At 36.8% G+C, this 16,101-nt stretch overlaps 2 protein-coding genes across 2 annotated transcripts; both read right to left on the bottom strand.

The window, feature by feature from the left end:
• Nucleotides 1-875: 875 nt before the first annotated feature.
• LOC129076492 (olfactory receptor 51Q1-like) lies at nucleotides 876-1,835 on the bottom strand. The gene has a single exon (XM_054580651.1). It carries the CDS (start codon nucleotides 1,821-1,823, stop codon nucleotides 876-878), a length of 948 nt encoding a protein of 315 aa, XP_054436626.1. The 5' UTR covers nucleotides 1,824-1,835.
• Nucleotides 1,836-14,578: 12,743 nt separating this feature from the next.
• LOC129076491 (olfactory receptor 51J1-like) lies at nucleotides 14,579-15,550 on the bottom strand. Its single transcript, XM_054580650.1, is given in 1 exon segment — nucleotides 14,579-15,550. A coding segment is annotated over 1 exon segment (972 nt).
• Nucleotides 15,551-16,101: the final 551 nt, after the last annotated feature.

The raw sequence follows: 16,101 nt of genomic DNA, 5'->3' as shown, positions 1-16,101 counted from the left end.
TCTGAGAGAGCCTACCTGTTTTCCACAGAACAATCTTTACAGTCATTAAGGCCAAATCCTTTACCAGAGATGTTTATAGTACAAAATGCATGATGTTAAAGTGATACTGTACCTAGGAGTTGAAGTCACATTAAGGACATGGAGATTAAAAAAACAAAAGACAGTTTGTTTTGGTTTAAAAAAAATAAAGTTCCTAACCTAACAGATATGATCTATAGACTTACTTAAAATTTTAATTATAAATATTAAAAACTTCTAGCAAAGCAAGAACCTTAGTCCAGCTCTGGTGGATCTAAATACCCTACTCCATTAGCTAGACTCTGCATGTGCTCACTAGATCTTCTGAAATAATTCTGGGTATTGATTAGGCAAAACTGAATAGCTGAAAAAGTTGCTCTGTATCTGTCTTTCCTGAAAGATTTGCCATTCTTTTGTAAGAGAAGTCAGAGCACACTTACTGAGTAGGGAGAAGGGGCCATGGAGCTGGAGTTAACCTGACTGATCACCTAATGTGGAGCTATTAGAACAAGCGATGGGAGCCATAATTGTTTCCCTCTCCTGTATTTAACCAACCCCATGGGAGAGAAGAATATCCAGAAAGGAAGAAACAATGTAAGGAGACCTTTACTCATCTGATGAAGTAGCTGGTAAAATGTACAAGAATTCAATCAACTCACATCTGCATCCCTTTTGGATAGAATACTTACTGCTAGCTTCTGCAAGCCAAAAATCTGCTAAAAGCCAAGATTGTGTCATACTGCCTTAAAAATGTGATGGGGCTTTTTTTATACTCTCCATTTCCCAACTTACTCTCCTCTCCCATAAGCCTATGGCTCTAACTTCTGAGTAATTTAACAAAAACCGTTCTTTTATCTTTAATGCATGTTCCTTTGGGAGAGAAGGTGAGCAATTCCCTGGCGGATCTGCTTAGTCTTGACACTGTAAATGATGGGGTTCATCACAGGAGGCGCCAACAGGTAGATATTGGCCATGATAACATGGACAAGTGGAGAACCATGCTTGGCAAAGCGGTGGGTCATAGATAAGCCGACCATGGGAACATAAAGAACAAGCACAGCCAGAAAGTGAGAGAGGCAGTTGTTGAGGGCCCGGAGCCGCTTGGGCCAGGAGGCTGTGCCCAAGATACTTTTCAGGATGAGTGAGTAGGACAGCACAATGAGCAGAGGGTCCATCACAATAATGAGCAAAACCAGAGCAAATCCATACCAGCTGTTGAACCGGATGTCACCGCAGACCAGGTGAATCATGTCCTGGTGAAGGCAGTAGGAGTGAGAGAGAAGGTGGGAGCGGCAGAAGGGCAGGCGCTTGAGCAGGAAAAGGGAGGGAAGAACAGCCAGAACACAGCGGCAAATGATGGCTAATCCAATCCTGCCAATGACTTCGCTGGTGAGGATGGTGGCATAATGGAGGGGGCGGCAGATGGCGACATAGCGGTCAAAGGACATGGCCAACAACACAGAAGATTCCATAAAAGAGAATCCATGGAGAAAGAAAAACTGCGCAAAACAGGCTTCAAAACTGATCTTATGAGTGTTGAGCCAGAGGAGTGGCATGAGCGTGGGCAGGGTGGTGAGTGTGAGACCCAGGTCAGTCAGGGCCAACATGGAGAGAAATAGGTACATGGGCTGGTGGAGGGATGGTTGTTTGTGGATGACAGCAAGAATGGTGGTGTTGCCCATGATGGAGATGGTGTAGAGACAACAAAAGGGGATGGAGATCCAGATGTGGGAGGCCTCATATCCAGGGATGCCCGTAAGGATGAAGTAGAACGGATCTTTGGTGGTGTTAGTCCCCTTGGACATGATGAATGAATGCAAAACTAGAATCTGTGTATTCTGTAATAAGAAATCCACCAGTGGAATATTACCATAAAATCATTTTCTGTTTAACTTACGACACAGTTATGTGTATGAGATTGCTTTTGCAATACTACTGAGTACTAAAGCACTAACAAACAGAACTGTGGACTCTTTTGTCATAAATTTCTATTTCATGTTACCTCATATTTCAACTTGTATGACCACCACTATGCACTAAAACTTAGCTTTTTGCTTCTTGAAAACCTGTAATTCATTTCCAACTAGTTCTTGTATATATGTATATTTACATACACATATGCACTTACTCACTGAATTTTTTTTGTCACCAATACATCAATAATATTCTTATAATCAAATTCAGAGACTTCGTTTATATTTTACATGACACAGAAAAATTAGATTTTGCTCACTACTTTATGCTATTAAATTGAGTGGAAGTGTATTGAAAGAGGGAAGTTTCATTGCAATGCTCAGGGGACTTCTTTGAGCAACTACATGAAAAACAGAAAAACTTACCTTTATCTGGAACATGAGAGTAGAAGCAGACTTTGGGGGAAACATCACAGGTTCAGTTTGTACATGTTGAATTTGATGTTCATAGAAGCTATCCAAAAGAAACAATTAAGCAAATGGATATGAGATCCAGGAGAGCAGAGAAGAATCCTGCTGGAGATGGGGATTCCATGACAGAGTAATGGTAGCTGAGAACCTAGGGGTTGAAATTCTTACCTAGTCAAGAATTTAGAGTGAAATAGAGAGAGACTGAGCTAAGCTCTATAAAGAAATGTAAAATTCAGCAGTTTGGTAGATATGGAGGAAGAAGAAAAGAAAACTGTAAAAAAACAAAACAAAATTTGCTTAGAGAAGTGGGTGGGGAAAAAAAGCTAGAAGTCACAGAAGCCAAAAAGATAAAGGGTGTGGTCACCACAGTTCAGCTCAGATACTTAGTAAAGCAAATACTGAAAAGCTTATTCAATTTAGGAATGCAGATGTCAGTATTAACCTTTTGGAAAGACATTTCAAAGCAGAACCTTAGGAGAAGAAGGTAAATTAAAATGGTCTAAAGGATTGGAAGCAATTTCTGTAGACCATGTATTCTAAAGAGGGTGTCTATATTGCCCCCATGGGGGATAAATGCAGGCTTTTATTCTTTAAGAAAAAAGAATGAATATAACTTTTGTAAATAAAGTGTTATTAATTTCAAGAGTATTCTGAGAAGGAAAGCTTAGCTTTCTTGTCAGAAAATACACAGAGGGGTTAATGGTCTACTATTTATTGAATCTAAGCATATTGGCCCCAAAATGTCCATAAATTCCAAACTAAGAATTCCTGGGAAATCATGAAACTCAGAAATTTGGGATATAAGGCAAAGTAGTGTTAGGGATAAGAAAAAAGAAGAAAATAAAATAAAAATTGATTTTTCTGTATTAGAAAAATAAAAAAGAATAAAAACATTAAAACTTATTTCTGAAAGAATAAATATAATCTGAACAACTCCAGCAAATCTGATCAAGAAAAGAAAATATAAGCAAACATTTAGAAATGAAACATAATGAGATGACCAAAACCATAGAGAAATCGCAGAGGCTGTTGAGTGGTTACCAGTAAAAGAGTAAACAATAGAAATTTGGATTCTTTTGGAACTTAAACCACAAATCAAAAGACAAAAGGCCAGAGCAAAGGTTTTTAAAACTTTTCAGCACAAAGTCCTAATGGATTTGGTTAAGGTACCTGAGGTATTAAGAACTTCTGAAATATTTTAAATAAAAAACATGCTAATCACAGAGATGTTTGGTCATTTGTTGAAGCATGAAAGGAAGAAGATCCTGGAGACAGGTGGTGGTGGTGGCCATCCAAGCACTGCGCAGGAGTGGGTCATATTCATGCCTCCAGACAATGGCATCTACCATATATGATGGCTACCTGAGGCCATTGAGCTTGGTACTATTTAACATTTAGTCACTGAACGTATTCTTGCTCTGATCCAGAAACTATTTACTCTTCTCTGGATACCGACATTACTTTTGTTTGTTTGAATAATAGGAACAATTTTTTGCATGCTTGTGGTATAGCAGATACCCATTATTCCTGGGGGATGCTTTTTAAGACCCTCCATGGCTGTCTGAAACCATAGATAGTATTAAACACTATTATACTATGTTTTTTTCTATACATACCCACCCATAATAAAGATTAATTTATACATTAGGCACAATAAGAGATTAACAATAACGAATAATACAATAGAACAATTATAGCAGTATACTACAATGAAAGTTATGTGAATGTTGCCTCTCTCTCTTGTAACTGGCCTGGTAACCAAGAGGGCTACTCGGTGACTACAGGGCAGGCAGGGTAGCTGTGTCTAGCATGGAGATGCTGGACACATGGGTGATTCAGGTTCAGGGCGGGAGGAAGCAGGACAAAGGAAGATTGTCACCATGCTACTCAAAATGCAGTATGATTTCAAACCCATACGTTGTTTATTTCTTCAGTTTTCTATTTAATTTTCAGACCACAGTGGACTACAGATAACGAAAATTGTGAAAAGAGAAACGGTGGATAAGGGGACACTACTATATTTCCCTTTGTTTTCATATTTCAGTTTCCTTTGGCTTGGTCAGTGTGAATATTAATAACAAGATGTACTTGATTGTGACAGAATTATATTTATGAGTGAACAAATGTAAGACCCTGAATTCTGTGAAAATTTTTACTAAGCATAAAATAGTGCCAGCCTGTAAGGATTTTTGAGATTCAAGACCTAAGCCTTTCCTTGTGATTTCCAAATTCTTTCAAGCTTTAGCATTTCAAACTTCAGTATGTCCTTTCTAAGTAAAATGTTTTGTGCTTTGGTTGAATACAACTGAGATAATCCATGTGATCTGCAATAGCAATGGGTGGCAGAGAGTAGGAGGTAGCAATAGTGACAGCAGCGGCAGATTTGCAGAGAAATTACTGTGTGGTGGATACTTTTCCTAGATATTTACTTATTTTAACTCAATAATTACATAACTGATATCTTTTATTTTAAAGAATAAGGGACATGTGGTATTGCTAAAGGATTTTTTTTTCCTTTGAAATTCAGGGAAGTCTTGGGGGAGGAAGTGGTCTGTCAACAGTATTTTGAGAAGAAACTCACAAAAAAATGGGGAAGTGTTAAGATGGGAGATCAGTATTTCAAACAGAGCAAATGGTTATGAGTGCATTATAAGAAATGATGACCTGTAGTCTTCTGTAGCCATTGGGTGTGGGCTTTGATTACAAGGGTGGTGGGAACTGTGGCAAAAAAAGAGGGTGAGAACAGAGTAACGGCCTTAGAGGGCCATAGTGGGGCCATTACATGGTGTTAAGTCATGGAGCGATATTGTCACATTTTTAGTTGAGAGACAGAATGTGGCTCAGCACAAAACAAGATAGAATTAGGGGGAAATTACTCTTCCTAAAGAGAAGCAGGTGCCATATATGAGTGTATGTGTGTCTGCAAGTATGTCTGAATATGTGCTTATCGCCACATGCTTGTGTGGAGGAATAGGACAAGAAAGAAAACATGACAGGAGACATGATAGATCATCCCAAAGCATATTAAAGAGTACAGAATTTAAGGATATATACTTGAATTTTTTGACCTAGGACAGGTCAAAAGCCAATAGGTATCTGTTAGGAAAAAAAGTCAAGTCTTAATATCAATAAAATCCTGGTAATAATTTTTCTCTCCTGTAAAGTGCTTATTGTTAGTTTTTAAAGTAACTCTAACTCTCCTGGTAGGTAAAATTCTTAGAAACTCTATAATAGGTGTAGATGGTGAGGACTTCTCCATTAAGTACAGGGTAGTTTATTGAGATCTTTAGGTTTCTTCCAGCCCTGCTTTGCTCCTGCATCTTATCCTTATGTGATAAGGTCTAGATGATTTCTTTACCTTCACGTTGGCTTCTCACCTCTCAAGTTCTTGAGGGTAATGTAATTCCTTAGCCCCTGGCTGGTTCATGCTGGCTTCTGTTCATTCTTCATGAGATGCTTTCATGGTTTCCTTGAACTTACCTCTTTATGAGATTTGTTGAACAATTTGCAGGGCAGAGAGGAAGACAAGTAAAAATAGGAATAGAGGGAATACCACCCAGAAGAGGTCAATTTTCAGTGTGTGACCTGTTGATAAGTGATAGCTGCTGATGCTTACCAACACACACTGAAAACTCTTCAGTTTGATGACAAGTTTGGTGTAAAAGAGAATAATGGCATCAAGGCTATGTTTTGAACTCAGATGGAGGACAATGATAAGTTTCTTGATGAACTATTTCATTTCATGTTCTCTACCTGTCACATTCACATCCCACCTGTTGTCAAAACATCTCTGCCAAGGGTTGGCTGCATTTTCTTTTTGTCACTGTGGAGTATCTCCTGTTCTCACTTCCAAGGTGTCCCTCTTCTCCTATTACTGATCATTCATGGAGCAGTCCAGCCTTACCTTTGTGCTTTCTTGTTCCTTCAATGCTTTCTCTGGCTTCTAGTCTCTTATCTGTGGCTAAGTGTTGCAGACGGTCCTGAAGGTCCCAGGCTGTAATGCAGGAGGTGGGGGAAAACCTCTGGATCTTATAGGACTCTTACAGGAATATTGAGATTGTGCTCTGAGACCTGAGGCCTCAAGGGGCAGAACCAGGTAAAATAACAGTACCTCTAGCATTTTCTGAGTGTTAAACATTACCAATAATTGAGCTAGGTGACTTGTGGGGATGTGAAGATTTTGTTAGATGACATGGAAAAGACATAGCCTCATATTCTGGTAGATTTTTTTCTCAGTAATTATTAATTTCCTTCTGCTTCCTACAGTAACTTCTGTGACATGAAAAAGTCTATGGTGTTGAAATAGTTACCTTTTGATTCTGCCATCTTGAATATGACAAAACTCAGATTTGATACAACTTGAAGATTTGGGGGGAACTATTCCAGATGAGATTTTCTCTTACAGGGAAGATGGGATTTCCTTTTCCAGTGCCTCACATTATTAACACTGATATACATTGTCCTTTACTTCTTCCCTAGAAAGGCTGGATCTCTACTCAGGCAAAAAGGGTCTGTGATGTGTGCCATTGCGAGACAAAAGGACATGGACAACATTGTGGTGATTTTGGCAGGGAGAGGGGTATAAAGTGGAAATATGGTCATGGAAAAAATGCAATAAAAAAACAATAAAAAAGAGAGACCAATAACCTAGGATTGTTATATGGGACTTTATTTAGATTATAGTTCTCTCCACACAGTGGAATCAGCAGCTGTTTGTCTGTTCATTGTGAGCATTTCTTTAGTTTCTACCACTGAAGGTCCACAGTGTTTCTGCAAACATGTTTTCAACAGTGTGTGGCTTATTTGGCATTTAGGATCTAGTCTACTGCAAGAAGTAACCATCTCTATATAGTCCCCACTGCTTCAAAAGGGAGGTTATGGTTATGAAATTATAAACTCTGAACATGTAAAAGCTAAGTACAGAACACATCTGGTTGGGAATGTAGTATGATATTACATTCGGATGTAGTATTAATATGAGATTATCCCACACTCGGTAGTTAGGGCTTAAAAGAAGTAATTTAAAATTGAAAATAAAAGCATTAAACTAAAAACCATTCACCAGCATAAAGATAAAATGTCAACATTGATAAAATATTGATAATACTGATAATTCTTGAAGTTAAGGTTGAAAAAAGAGTATATGGAAATTCCTTATAATATTCTCTATTTTATTCATATTTGAACATTTTCCAAATAAAATGTTTTAAAAATAAGGTCGTCAGTAGAAAATGGTGGTTGACTGTGAAGTCCATTAACTTCAATGTTTCCATTATTGTTTATAGTAAAAGAGTAGACACTGTCTAAAGAAACAGAATTTAATTCTTCATTTAATTGCTTGTGTTTTTATATAGCTCACAAGATAAAATTGCTTTTAAATTTTTTAAAATCTTTTTTATTGTTATTCTGTTACAGTTGTCTCAATTTTTTGCACTTTACCCTCCTCTGCCCATACCACCTGCCCCACAGTCAATTCCCACACTGTCGTCCATGTTTGTGGGTCATTCATACATGTTCTTTGTCTAGTCCCTTCCCTTTCTTTCGCTGATTGTTTCCCTTCTCCCTCTCCTGTGGTCACTTTCAGTCTTCTCCATGTTTCCATGACTGTGGTTCTATTTTGTTCATTAGATTTCTCTTATAGGTGAGATCACATGGTATTTGTTTTTCACCAACTGGCTTATTTCACTTAGCATAATATTGTCCAATAGGAAGACAAACAATCCAATTAAAAAATAGGCAAGAGATCTGAGCAGACACTTCTCTAAAGAGGACATACAGATGACACATAGACATATATAAAGATGCTCAGTCTCACTAGCCATCAGAGAGATGCAAATTAAAACCACATTGAGATATAACCTTACACCTGTCAGAATAGCCATCATTAATAAATTAACAAACAAGTGCTGGTGAGGATATGGAGAAAGGGGAACCATGGTACACTGTTGGTGGAAATGAAGACTGGTACAGCCACTGTGGAAAACAGTATGGAATTCCCTTTAAAAACTAAAAATGGAACGGCCTTTTGACCTAGAGATTCTACTACTAAAAATATACCCTAAGAATCCTGAAACACCAATTCAAAAAAAATTTATGCACCCCTATGTTCATAGTGGTGTCATTTACAATAGCCAAGTGCTGGAAACAGCCTAAGTGCCCATCAGTAAATGAGTGGATCATTAACACAGTGAATAAAATTGTGGTACATTTACACAATGGAACACTATGGAGCAGAAAGAAAGAAAGAACAACTACCTTTTGTGACAACATGGATGGAACTGGAGAATATTATGCTTTTACATTTTAAATAATTGAAAAATGAACAAAACACAATGTTTTTTGATGCATGATAATTATGTTAAATTTAAAATTCAGTGTTCATATATAAAGGGTTTTTTTTCCTATTTTCACACTTAGTCTTTTTTTTATTGTTATTCAACTACAGTTGTCCCCTTTTTTCCCCACCACTCTCCCCTGCCCCACCTACCCCCATTTCCCACCTTCATTCCTACATTTTGCCCCATTGGCTTTATGCTTGGGTCTTTTATACATGTTCCTTGAAGACCCTTTCCTTTCCTTCCTCCATTACCCCCCTCTCCCCTCCCCTCTGGTCACTGTCAGTTTGTTCTTTACTTCAATGTCTCAGCTTATATTTTGCCTGCTTGTTTGTTTTGTTGATTAGGTTCCACTTATAGGTGAGATCATATGATATTTGTCTTTCATCCCCCAGCTTACACTAAGTGAAACAATCCATATATAAAGTTTTATTGGAATATAATCATGCTCATTTATTGATGTATTGTTTATAGCTGCCTTCACACTGCAGTGGCACAATTGAGTAGTTTTGCGAGAAGCTTTGTGACCCACAAAGCCTAAAATATTTATACTCTGGCCCTTTGCAGAAAAAAAAATTGCTGACCTCTGACATAATAGTAAATATACAAAGAGTTAAGAAAATTTCAAAGAAATGGAGGTACAAACATTCTCTGATGTTATGAAATGCTTTTCATTCTCACTTAAAGTAAAAAGTAATTGAAATTAAATTGAGATAGTTTTTTATTCATAATATTACCAAAATTTTTAATAATGTTAAAACAGACTGTTTGACCAGAGTACAATGAAGGAAGCATTTTCACAATTGCTGATGGGGCAGTTACTAGGTATGACTTATATAAAGGGAAATGACAATACTGTAGCTATAAAAATTATAAATACACAAAATTATTTACTCAGCAATTCCACTTAAAAATTTTAGTTTACAAATGCATTTATGTGTGTGAAAGTTGACATGTATATACAAGATTATTTACTATAATATTATTTCTAAGAGCACCAAAAATGGAAACAAACTAGATATTCATCAACTGGGAACTGAAACAAATCCTCGTTACATACAATGTGCCAGGATAAAAAAATAAAATATTATGCAAATGTAGAACTAAATGATGATGCTCTTCATATACTGGTTATGAATTATTTTAAATATATATGTATATTAAAATCAAGTAAGGACAGTGCATAATTTTCACTTGGAAATGTATTAATGCACATACCATATTTTGCCATGTATAATGCACACTTTTTTGCCCAAATTTTGAGGGAAAAATAATGATGCTCATTATACATGGATAGTTTTAATTTTGTGTCTATATAAATATTTTTAATATTTTATTTATGCTTATGTGTTAAAAGTATAACTCTAGAGAGCAATAATAATATCCACATGCAAAATCATACCCTGGAATGTGATAATTGGCTTTGTTTCTAAATATAAATAAATAAAAAACTTAATTAAAAATGAAATATTTTTTTCCTGAAAGTTGGGCCCAAAATGTGGGTAAGCATTACACATGGTAAAGTACAGTAATTTCTTGTTTATGTATAAATGTTTTCCTAAAAAGAAATACAATAAACAAAAAATAATTGGTGACTTTGGGGATTTGCCAAAATTACTAAAAAGGTGACTTAAGTTTATATTTTCAATATACATGCATTCAAATAGGAAAATTCAACTCTCTGAATGCCTAACATTGTCAATATTTACATATAAATGTAAATTTAATAAAATTGAAACTGCATGTAGTATCTTGTGCTTCTCGAATATTTGGTTTATACTTTATATCAGTTTTGGAAAATATTTGTATTATCATATTCAAATATCACTATTTTTCCCCAGGATATTCTCCTTCTGGAGCTCCAAACAGAAGTGTATTTAAACTTTCCAGCAAATTCCATGTCCTTTAAGGGTTTTTAAAAAACTTATTATGATTTAATTTCCTCAACATTCTTGAATATGCTGAGCCAATCCAGAGCCATACACTGCAATTTTACAAAGAAATGGAAAGGAAGAAAAACCAAGAATTGATTTCATATTATATTTTTTTCATATCTAATGATCGTGCAGACTTTATTGCAGGATAATTTTCTTTTTCACAAAAATCTATATTCCAATGTTGTGCTCTTCTTCTGAATAACAGGTAACTATCCAAGGATTTTCAATTTGTTACATAATAGCAGCATTCCTATTTTACAACCTGATAATCTCCAATAAATGTGTGATCCATGACACACAGAAACTTAGGTTTCAGAGCTAAATAATTCTCTAATTAAAAATAACATTTAAAGTAGAAAAACAGAAAGAGAAAAATCTCCAATTTACCCATATTGTACAGGAACACAGAGGTGTTATGCACTGTGTTCCCAGGAGCCCCACCTTGGCTCCTCACTAGTTAGAAAACTGGCTGCTTTCTTTACCCACAAAGAGAAAGCTGTACCTCAGCCATCCCTAGGGATAGGAGGAGTTTTGGGACATGCCTTGGAAAGCAAATGGGCCATAGCTACAGTAGGGGCACCCTGGTTGCAGCTCTGATTCAGGCTCTGTCTTTTTTATCTCTCAAAACCTCCTCATAATGAAATGGGAAGGCATTGGGCATGGTGTCATGGATCTTAGTCAAAAATTCACCAATTATATGTATATATAAGAAAGCACCCCATATCAATCTACAAAGATAACACCCATTCTTTTTTATGGCTACATAGTACAGTGTGGATATATGAAGGTTTTTATTATTATTATTTTTTAATTTTTATTGTTATTCTGTTAAAATTGCCTCAACTATTTTTCATTTACTTTATCTTTTCACATCTATAAGTCTGGATTATTTTCAAAATTATTTTTCAAAACTTTGATTCTGCCATGGACATTGGGGTGCATAGATTCTTTTGAATTGGTGTTTCAGGATTCTTAGGCTATAATTTCAGCAGTGGAGTTGCTGGGTCAATAGGCAGTTCCATTTTTAGTTTTTTGAGGAAATTCCATACTGTTTTCCATAGTGGCTGCACCAGTCTGCATTCCCACCAACAATGTACTAGGGTTCCCTTTTCTCCACAACCTCACCAGCACTTATTGTTTTCAGATTTGTTTATGATGGCCATTCTGGTAGCCACACAATTTACAATATCCAAGTGCTGGAAGCAACCTAAGTGCCCATCAGTAAATGAGTGGATCAAAACACTATGGTACATTTACACAATGGAATACTATGCAGCAGAAAGGAAGAAGGAACTTTTACCCTTCATGACAGCCTGGATGGAACTGGAGAGCATTATGCTAAGTGAAATAAGTCAGGTGGTCAAAGACAAATACCATATGATCTCACCTGTAAGTGGAACCTAATCAACAAAACAAACAAGCAGGCAAAATATAAGCTGAGACATTGAAATAAAGAGCAAACTGACAGTAACCAGAAAGGGGTGGCAGGGAATAACAGGGGAAAGAAGGGGAAGGATCATTAAAGGACATGTATAAAGGATCCATGGACAAAGCCAAAGCGGGGAAGGATTGAGGGTGGGAGGTGGGGGAAAGTGGTGGCGGGAAAATGGGGACAATGTACTTGAACAACAATAAAAAAATCTTTGATTCTTTCTTCATTTGTCTAATATGATTAAACCCATCCATTCACCTTTTAATTTCAGTTATTTTTAGTTCTATTAATTTCCATTTTATTTTTAATTAGTTTTACTTTGTTCCTTAAAATCTACACATACCCCTTTTGCCTTTTTTTCCCTCTTCATTAGTTTTTAGTTCTTGTATTTTGCATTTCTGGTTGTACCTTAACGAACATCATAAAATTATAAGGATAACTTAAGATGCCAATTAATGTCTGTCTGCTGAAATTATTCAATTTTACTTCTGATTAAAGTGACCAACCATATCAGTTTGTGTCTAAGGAGTTTTCCAGGATGTGGTACTTTCTGAGATAGAGTGAGGAAAGTCCTGGAAGAAAACTGAGATTGTTGGTCATCTTAATTCTTACAGAAAGAGTAGTAAAATTAGGTAGTGAGTTGATTAAAATAACTATGTTAGGCTAAGACCTTTCTACTTTTCTCTCACTTCAGGGTGCAAATTTTCTGGAATCCAGGTAAATGCCTAGGAATTTACTGGTCCCCTCGGTCCAAGAGTATCTGAGTTTCATTTTTTTGTTTCTCTACACTCCAGTCCTTACAGACTGCTGGGAGCTCTTCTCATTTTATCAGCTATTACTTTTAAATCAACAAATTTCTGAAGTGGGAAAATAGCACAAAATATCACACTCACTTTTCTATGTTTCCCTTGTCTTTGGAACCTTTATATCCTCATTGCATTGGATGTTGTTTGAAGTTACTTACAAAATACTTCTCTAACTTTTTAATTTTTCTTGGTATGAGGATTAGTCTGAAACTAACATTCCCATGCATGTGGAAATGCCTATACTATTTCAGAAATTTTTCTCAAGTGTTCTAATTTATAATTTAGCTTCATAACTATCTGAATTAAATGATTTATCATTTTGTCCTGTTAAAGAAATAAAAGATCAAGGTAGTTTCAAAATGTCTAAGTTTTAAGTTGGGATAGTAAATATAATGGCAGGAAAAGGTGGACTTAATCTTTGTATTTTCCTATATAGTCATATTGGGGTCTGCTCATTTTTGAATTTCATAAACACCCAGAGACTTCTAGAAACTTCGTTGTGTGATTTTCTAGGATTTTGTCATATTCTGAGATTGTCTGTAAGACTGGACCTCAGGAAAATAAAACAATAGAGATTTTAAAAAATGGAGCTGGAAAATTATTTCTAAACTTCATAAGAAAAGAAAGGAATCTCATCTCTTTGGTCACCATTTTATCTCTAGGGCCCCGATTTGTACCTTACACACTGAGCATGCTCAATTAATGCTACTTGACTAGTCAAAAGGATCCAGAGAGCTGCTGTTCTTGCTCAGTTAACAGCATAGTTTAGAGGTTAATGGCTTAGATTCTGGAGTTTTACCAAACTAGATTCCAGTGCAAGCTTTTGGATATACAGACTTCAGCAAATTGATTATTGTATCTAAACAACTGTTTTTCACTTGAAAGTTAATAATAATTGCATAAATCCTACCTTATAGGGTTTTTGTGGGGAGTGACTAAAATAAGGTGCTTAGTATACCTTTGTATCTTAAAAGTCTTAGTTCCTTTCCCTGAAAATACAAATGTATTTTTAAACATTATTTCTAATGTCTGCAAAGAAATATATCCAATCAGGCAGAAAATATTAATGTTAACAAAGGGATTCTAGGGTTTTTTTTTTTTTTTTTTTTAAGATTTTGCATCCTAGATGGGAGACTTTCAGAATATTGCATAATGAACAAGATTTGTAATCTTTGGGCCTCTCAGCTTGGGACCCTGGTAGGGATGGGTGAATATCACATCAGAGCCAGCATTGAAAGCCTTTGAGCTAGCTAGTGTGTCCCACTGCTACTAAGCTCATACGCACAACTCAAGAGAAGGTAATCCATTTCAATTCCTTTTCTGCTCTAACACAAGGATCAATAAATGCCCCAGAATACATTCCAGCTCTTGGCTATATTTTCCTTATGGGGAGTGCCATATTTTTGTAACCAATTTCTTTCATTCCTGCTCCAGCTACACAAGGTATTAGAAAACTTCTTGTCATATATGTTTTAAAATAACAAATTCTTTATACTGTTCTGTTAAACATAATCCAACCTCATTTTCACTCCCACTCCAGTTCCCTGCCAGATTATGGAGAACCTCCTGTTGTATACTGTATTTTAAGGTAACATCACTTTAATAATGTGCTCTCTAGAACCACTTTTGATTACAGGAAAAAGTCCCTTCCTACTTTGCACTTTGTCTAAACTCTAGGTCTCTTCTCTGATAGCATTTGGACAATGCCTCGACGAATTTCCTTGGTCTTAATGCTATATACAATGGGGTTGACAAGGGGTGGGAAGAATAGGTAAGCATTGGCCATCAGAGCATGCAGCAAAGGGGACACGTGATGTCCAAAACGGTGCACCATTGATAAGCCAATCATAGGCACATAATAAACGAGCACAGCACAGACATGTGAGCCGCATGTGTTGAGTGCCTTCTTACGCTCCTCTCCAGTGGCAATATTCAGTACGGTGTGAAGTATAAGCCCATAGGAGACCACAATGAGCAGTGAATCCAGCCCAAAAGTGGTAGTAACAATAAAAAGCCCATAGATATTGTTGATAGAAATGTCCCCACAAGATAGATGGATGAGGTTGGGGTGAAGGCAATAAGAATGGGAGAGGACATTATGGCCACAGAAGGGCAGGCGCCGTAAAAGCATGGTCAATGGGGCCATGAGCATAATGCTTTCTAGCCCAATGAAGACTCCTGTTCCAAAGATGCGGGGCAGGGTTAAGATGGCTGTATAGCGCAGTGGACTATAGATAGCCACAAATCGGTCGACAGACATGGCCAGCAACACAGCTGACTCCATAATGGAGAAAGAATGGATGGAGAACATTTGGAGAAGACATTCATCAAAGCTAATCTCAGTGGTGCCAAAAAGGAAGATGCCTAGCACTGTAGGCAGAGTGGATGCAGAGACACCAATCTCACTCAGTGCCAACATGGCAAGAAAGAGGTACATGGGCTGGTGTAGAGCAGAGTTCGTTCTAATAACATGAAGGATGGTGCCATTCCCAAGGAAGATGATAATGTACATCAGGCTGAAGGGGATGGACATCCAGATGTGCTTGGCCTCTAGCCCTGGGATGCCAACCAGAATGAATGTTGTAGGTAAGAACTCCAGAGAGCTATTGCAGTTCTTCATGTTGAAATCTCATTTCATGGGGTCAGTGCTACCTTGAAAATTAGAAACAAAATAGTGAGGTAACATTATAATGGAGAAAGACACCTGGACACTGAGGAAAGAGAAGAAAACAAAGCTCACAGATACAGGTGACCAAATGTCTCATACCTGAAAACTAACAGGTGACCGCCATCAGGAAATTTCCACTATTGATGGGGTTGCAGCTTCCATCAGAGAGAAGTTCATGACTGATGGACCATTATCCCTTTACATTGTAGCTCTCCTTGGATCTGCTAAGGGTGAAATGGCTGCCTTGTCTTGGTGTAAACATGCCTTACCCTAGAAGGATGCTGAGGAGACTGTCATATGTAGGCAATCAATCTCAGCATAAGATATGGACTGATATCAGGAATCAGTGAACAGAGATATTACTGGTAAATGTATAGATATGTCAAAAGCACAGTTTATAAAAACCAGCTAAAATACTTCAATACCTGACAAACAGATTCTGATATCCTTGAGGCCTAAAGCAAAACCGAGAAGAGGCAGTGGCTAGAGCCTGAAGCAAGTGACTGAAAATTAAAGTATAA

The sequence above is a fragment of the Pteronotus mesoamericanus genome, unplaced genomic scaffold, assembly GCF_021234165.1.
Source record: "Pteronotus mesoamericanus isolate MK-2021 breed Mesoamerican mustached bat unplaced genomic scaffold, CSHL_Meso_final contig_591, whole genome shotgun sequence".
NCBI classification, from domain to species: Eukaryota; Metazoa; Chordata; class Mammalia; order Chiroptera; family Mormoopidae; genus Pteronotus; species Pteronotus mesoamericanus.
Note: the sequence above shows the minus strand (reverse complement) of the source record. Positions and strands in the feature narration are given on the sequence as shown.

Bases quoted from the DNA above. Each gene is read 5' to 3' on its own strand.
- LOC129076492 (XM_054580651.1), bottom strand. From the start codon at position 1,823: ATGTCCAAGGGGACTAACACCACCAAAGATCCGTTCTACTTCATCCTT.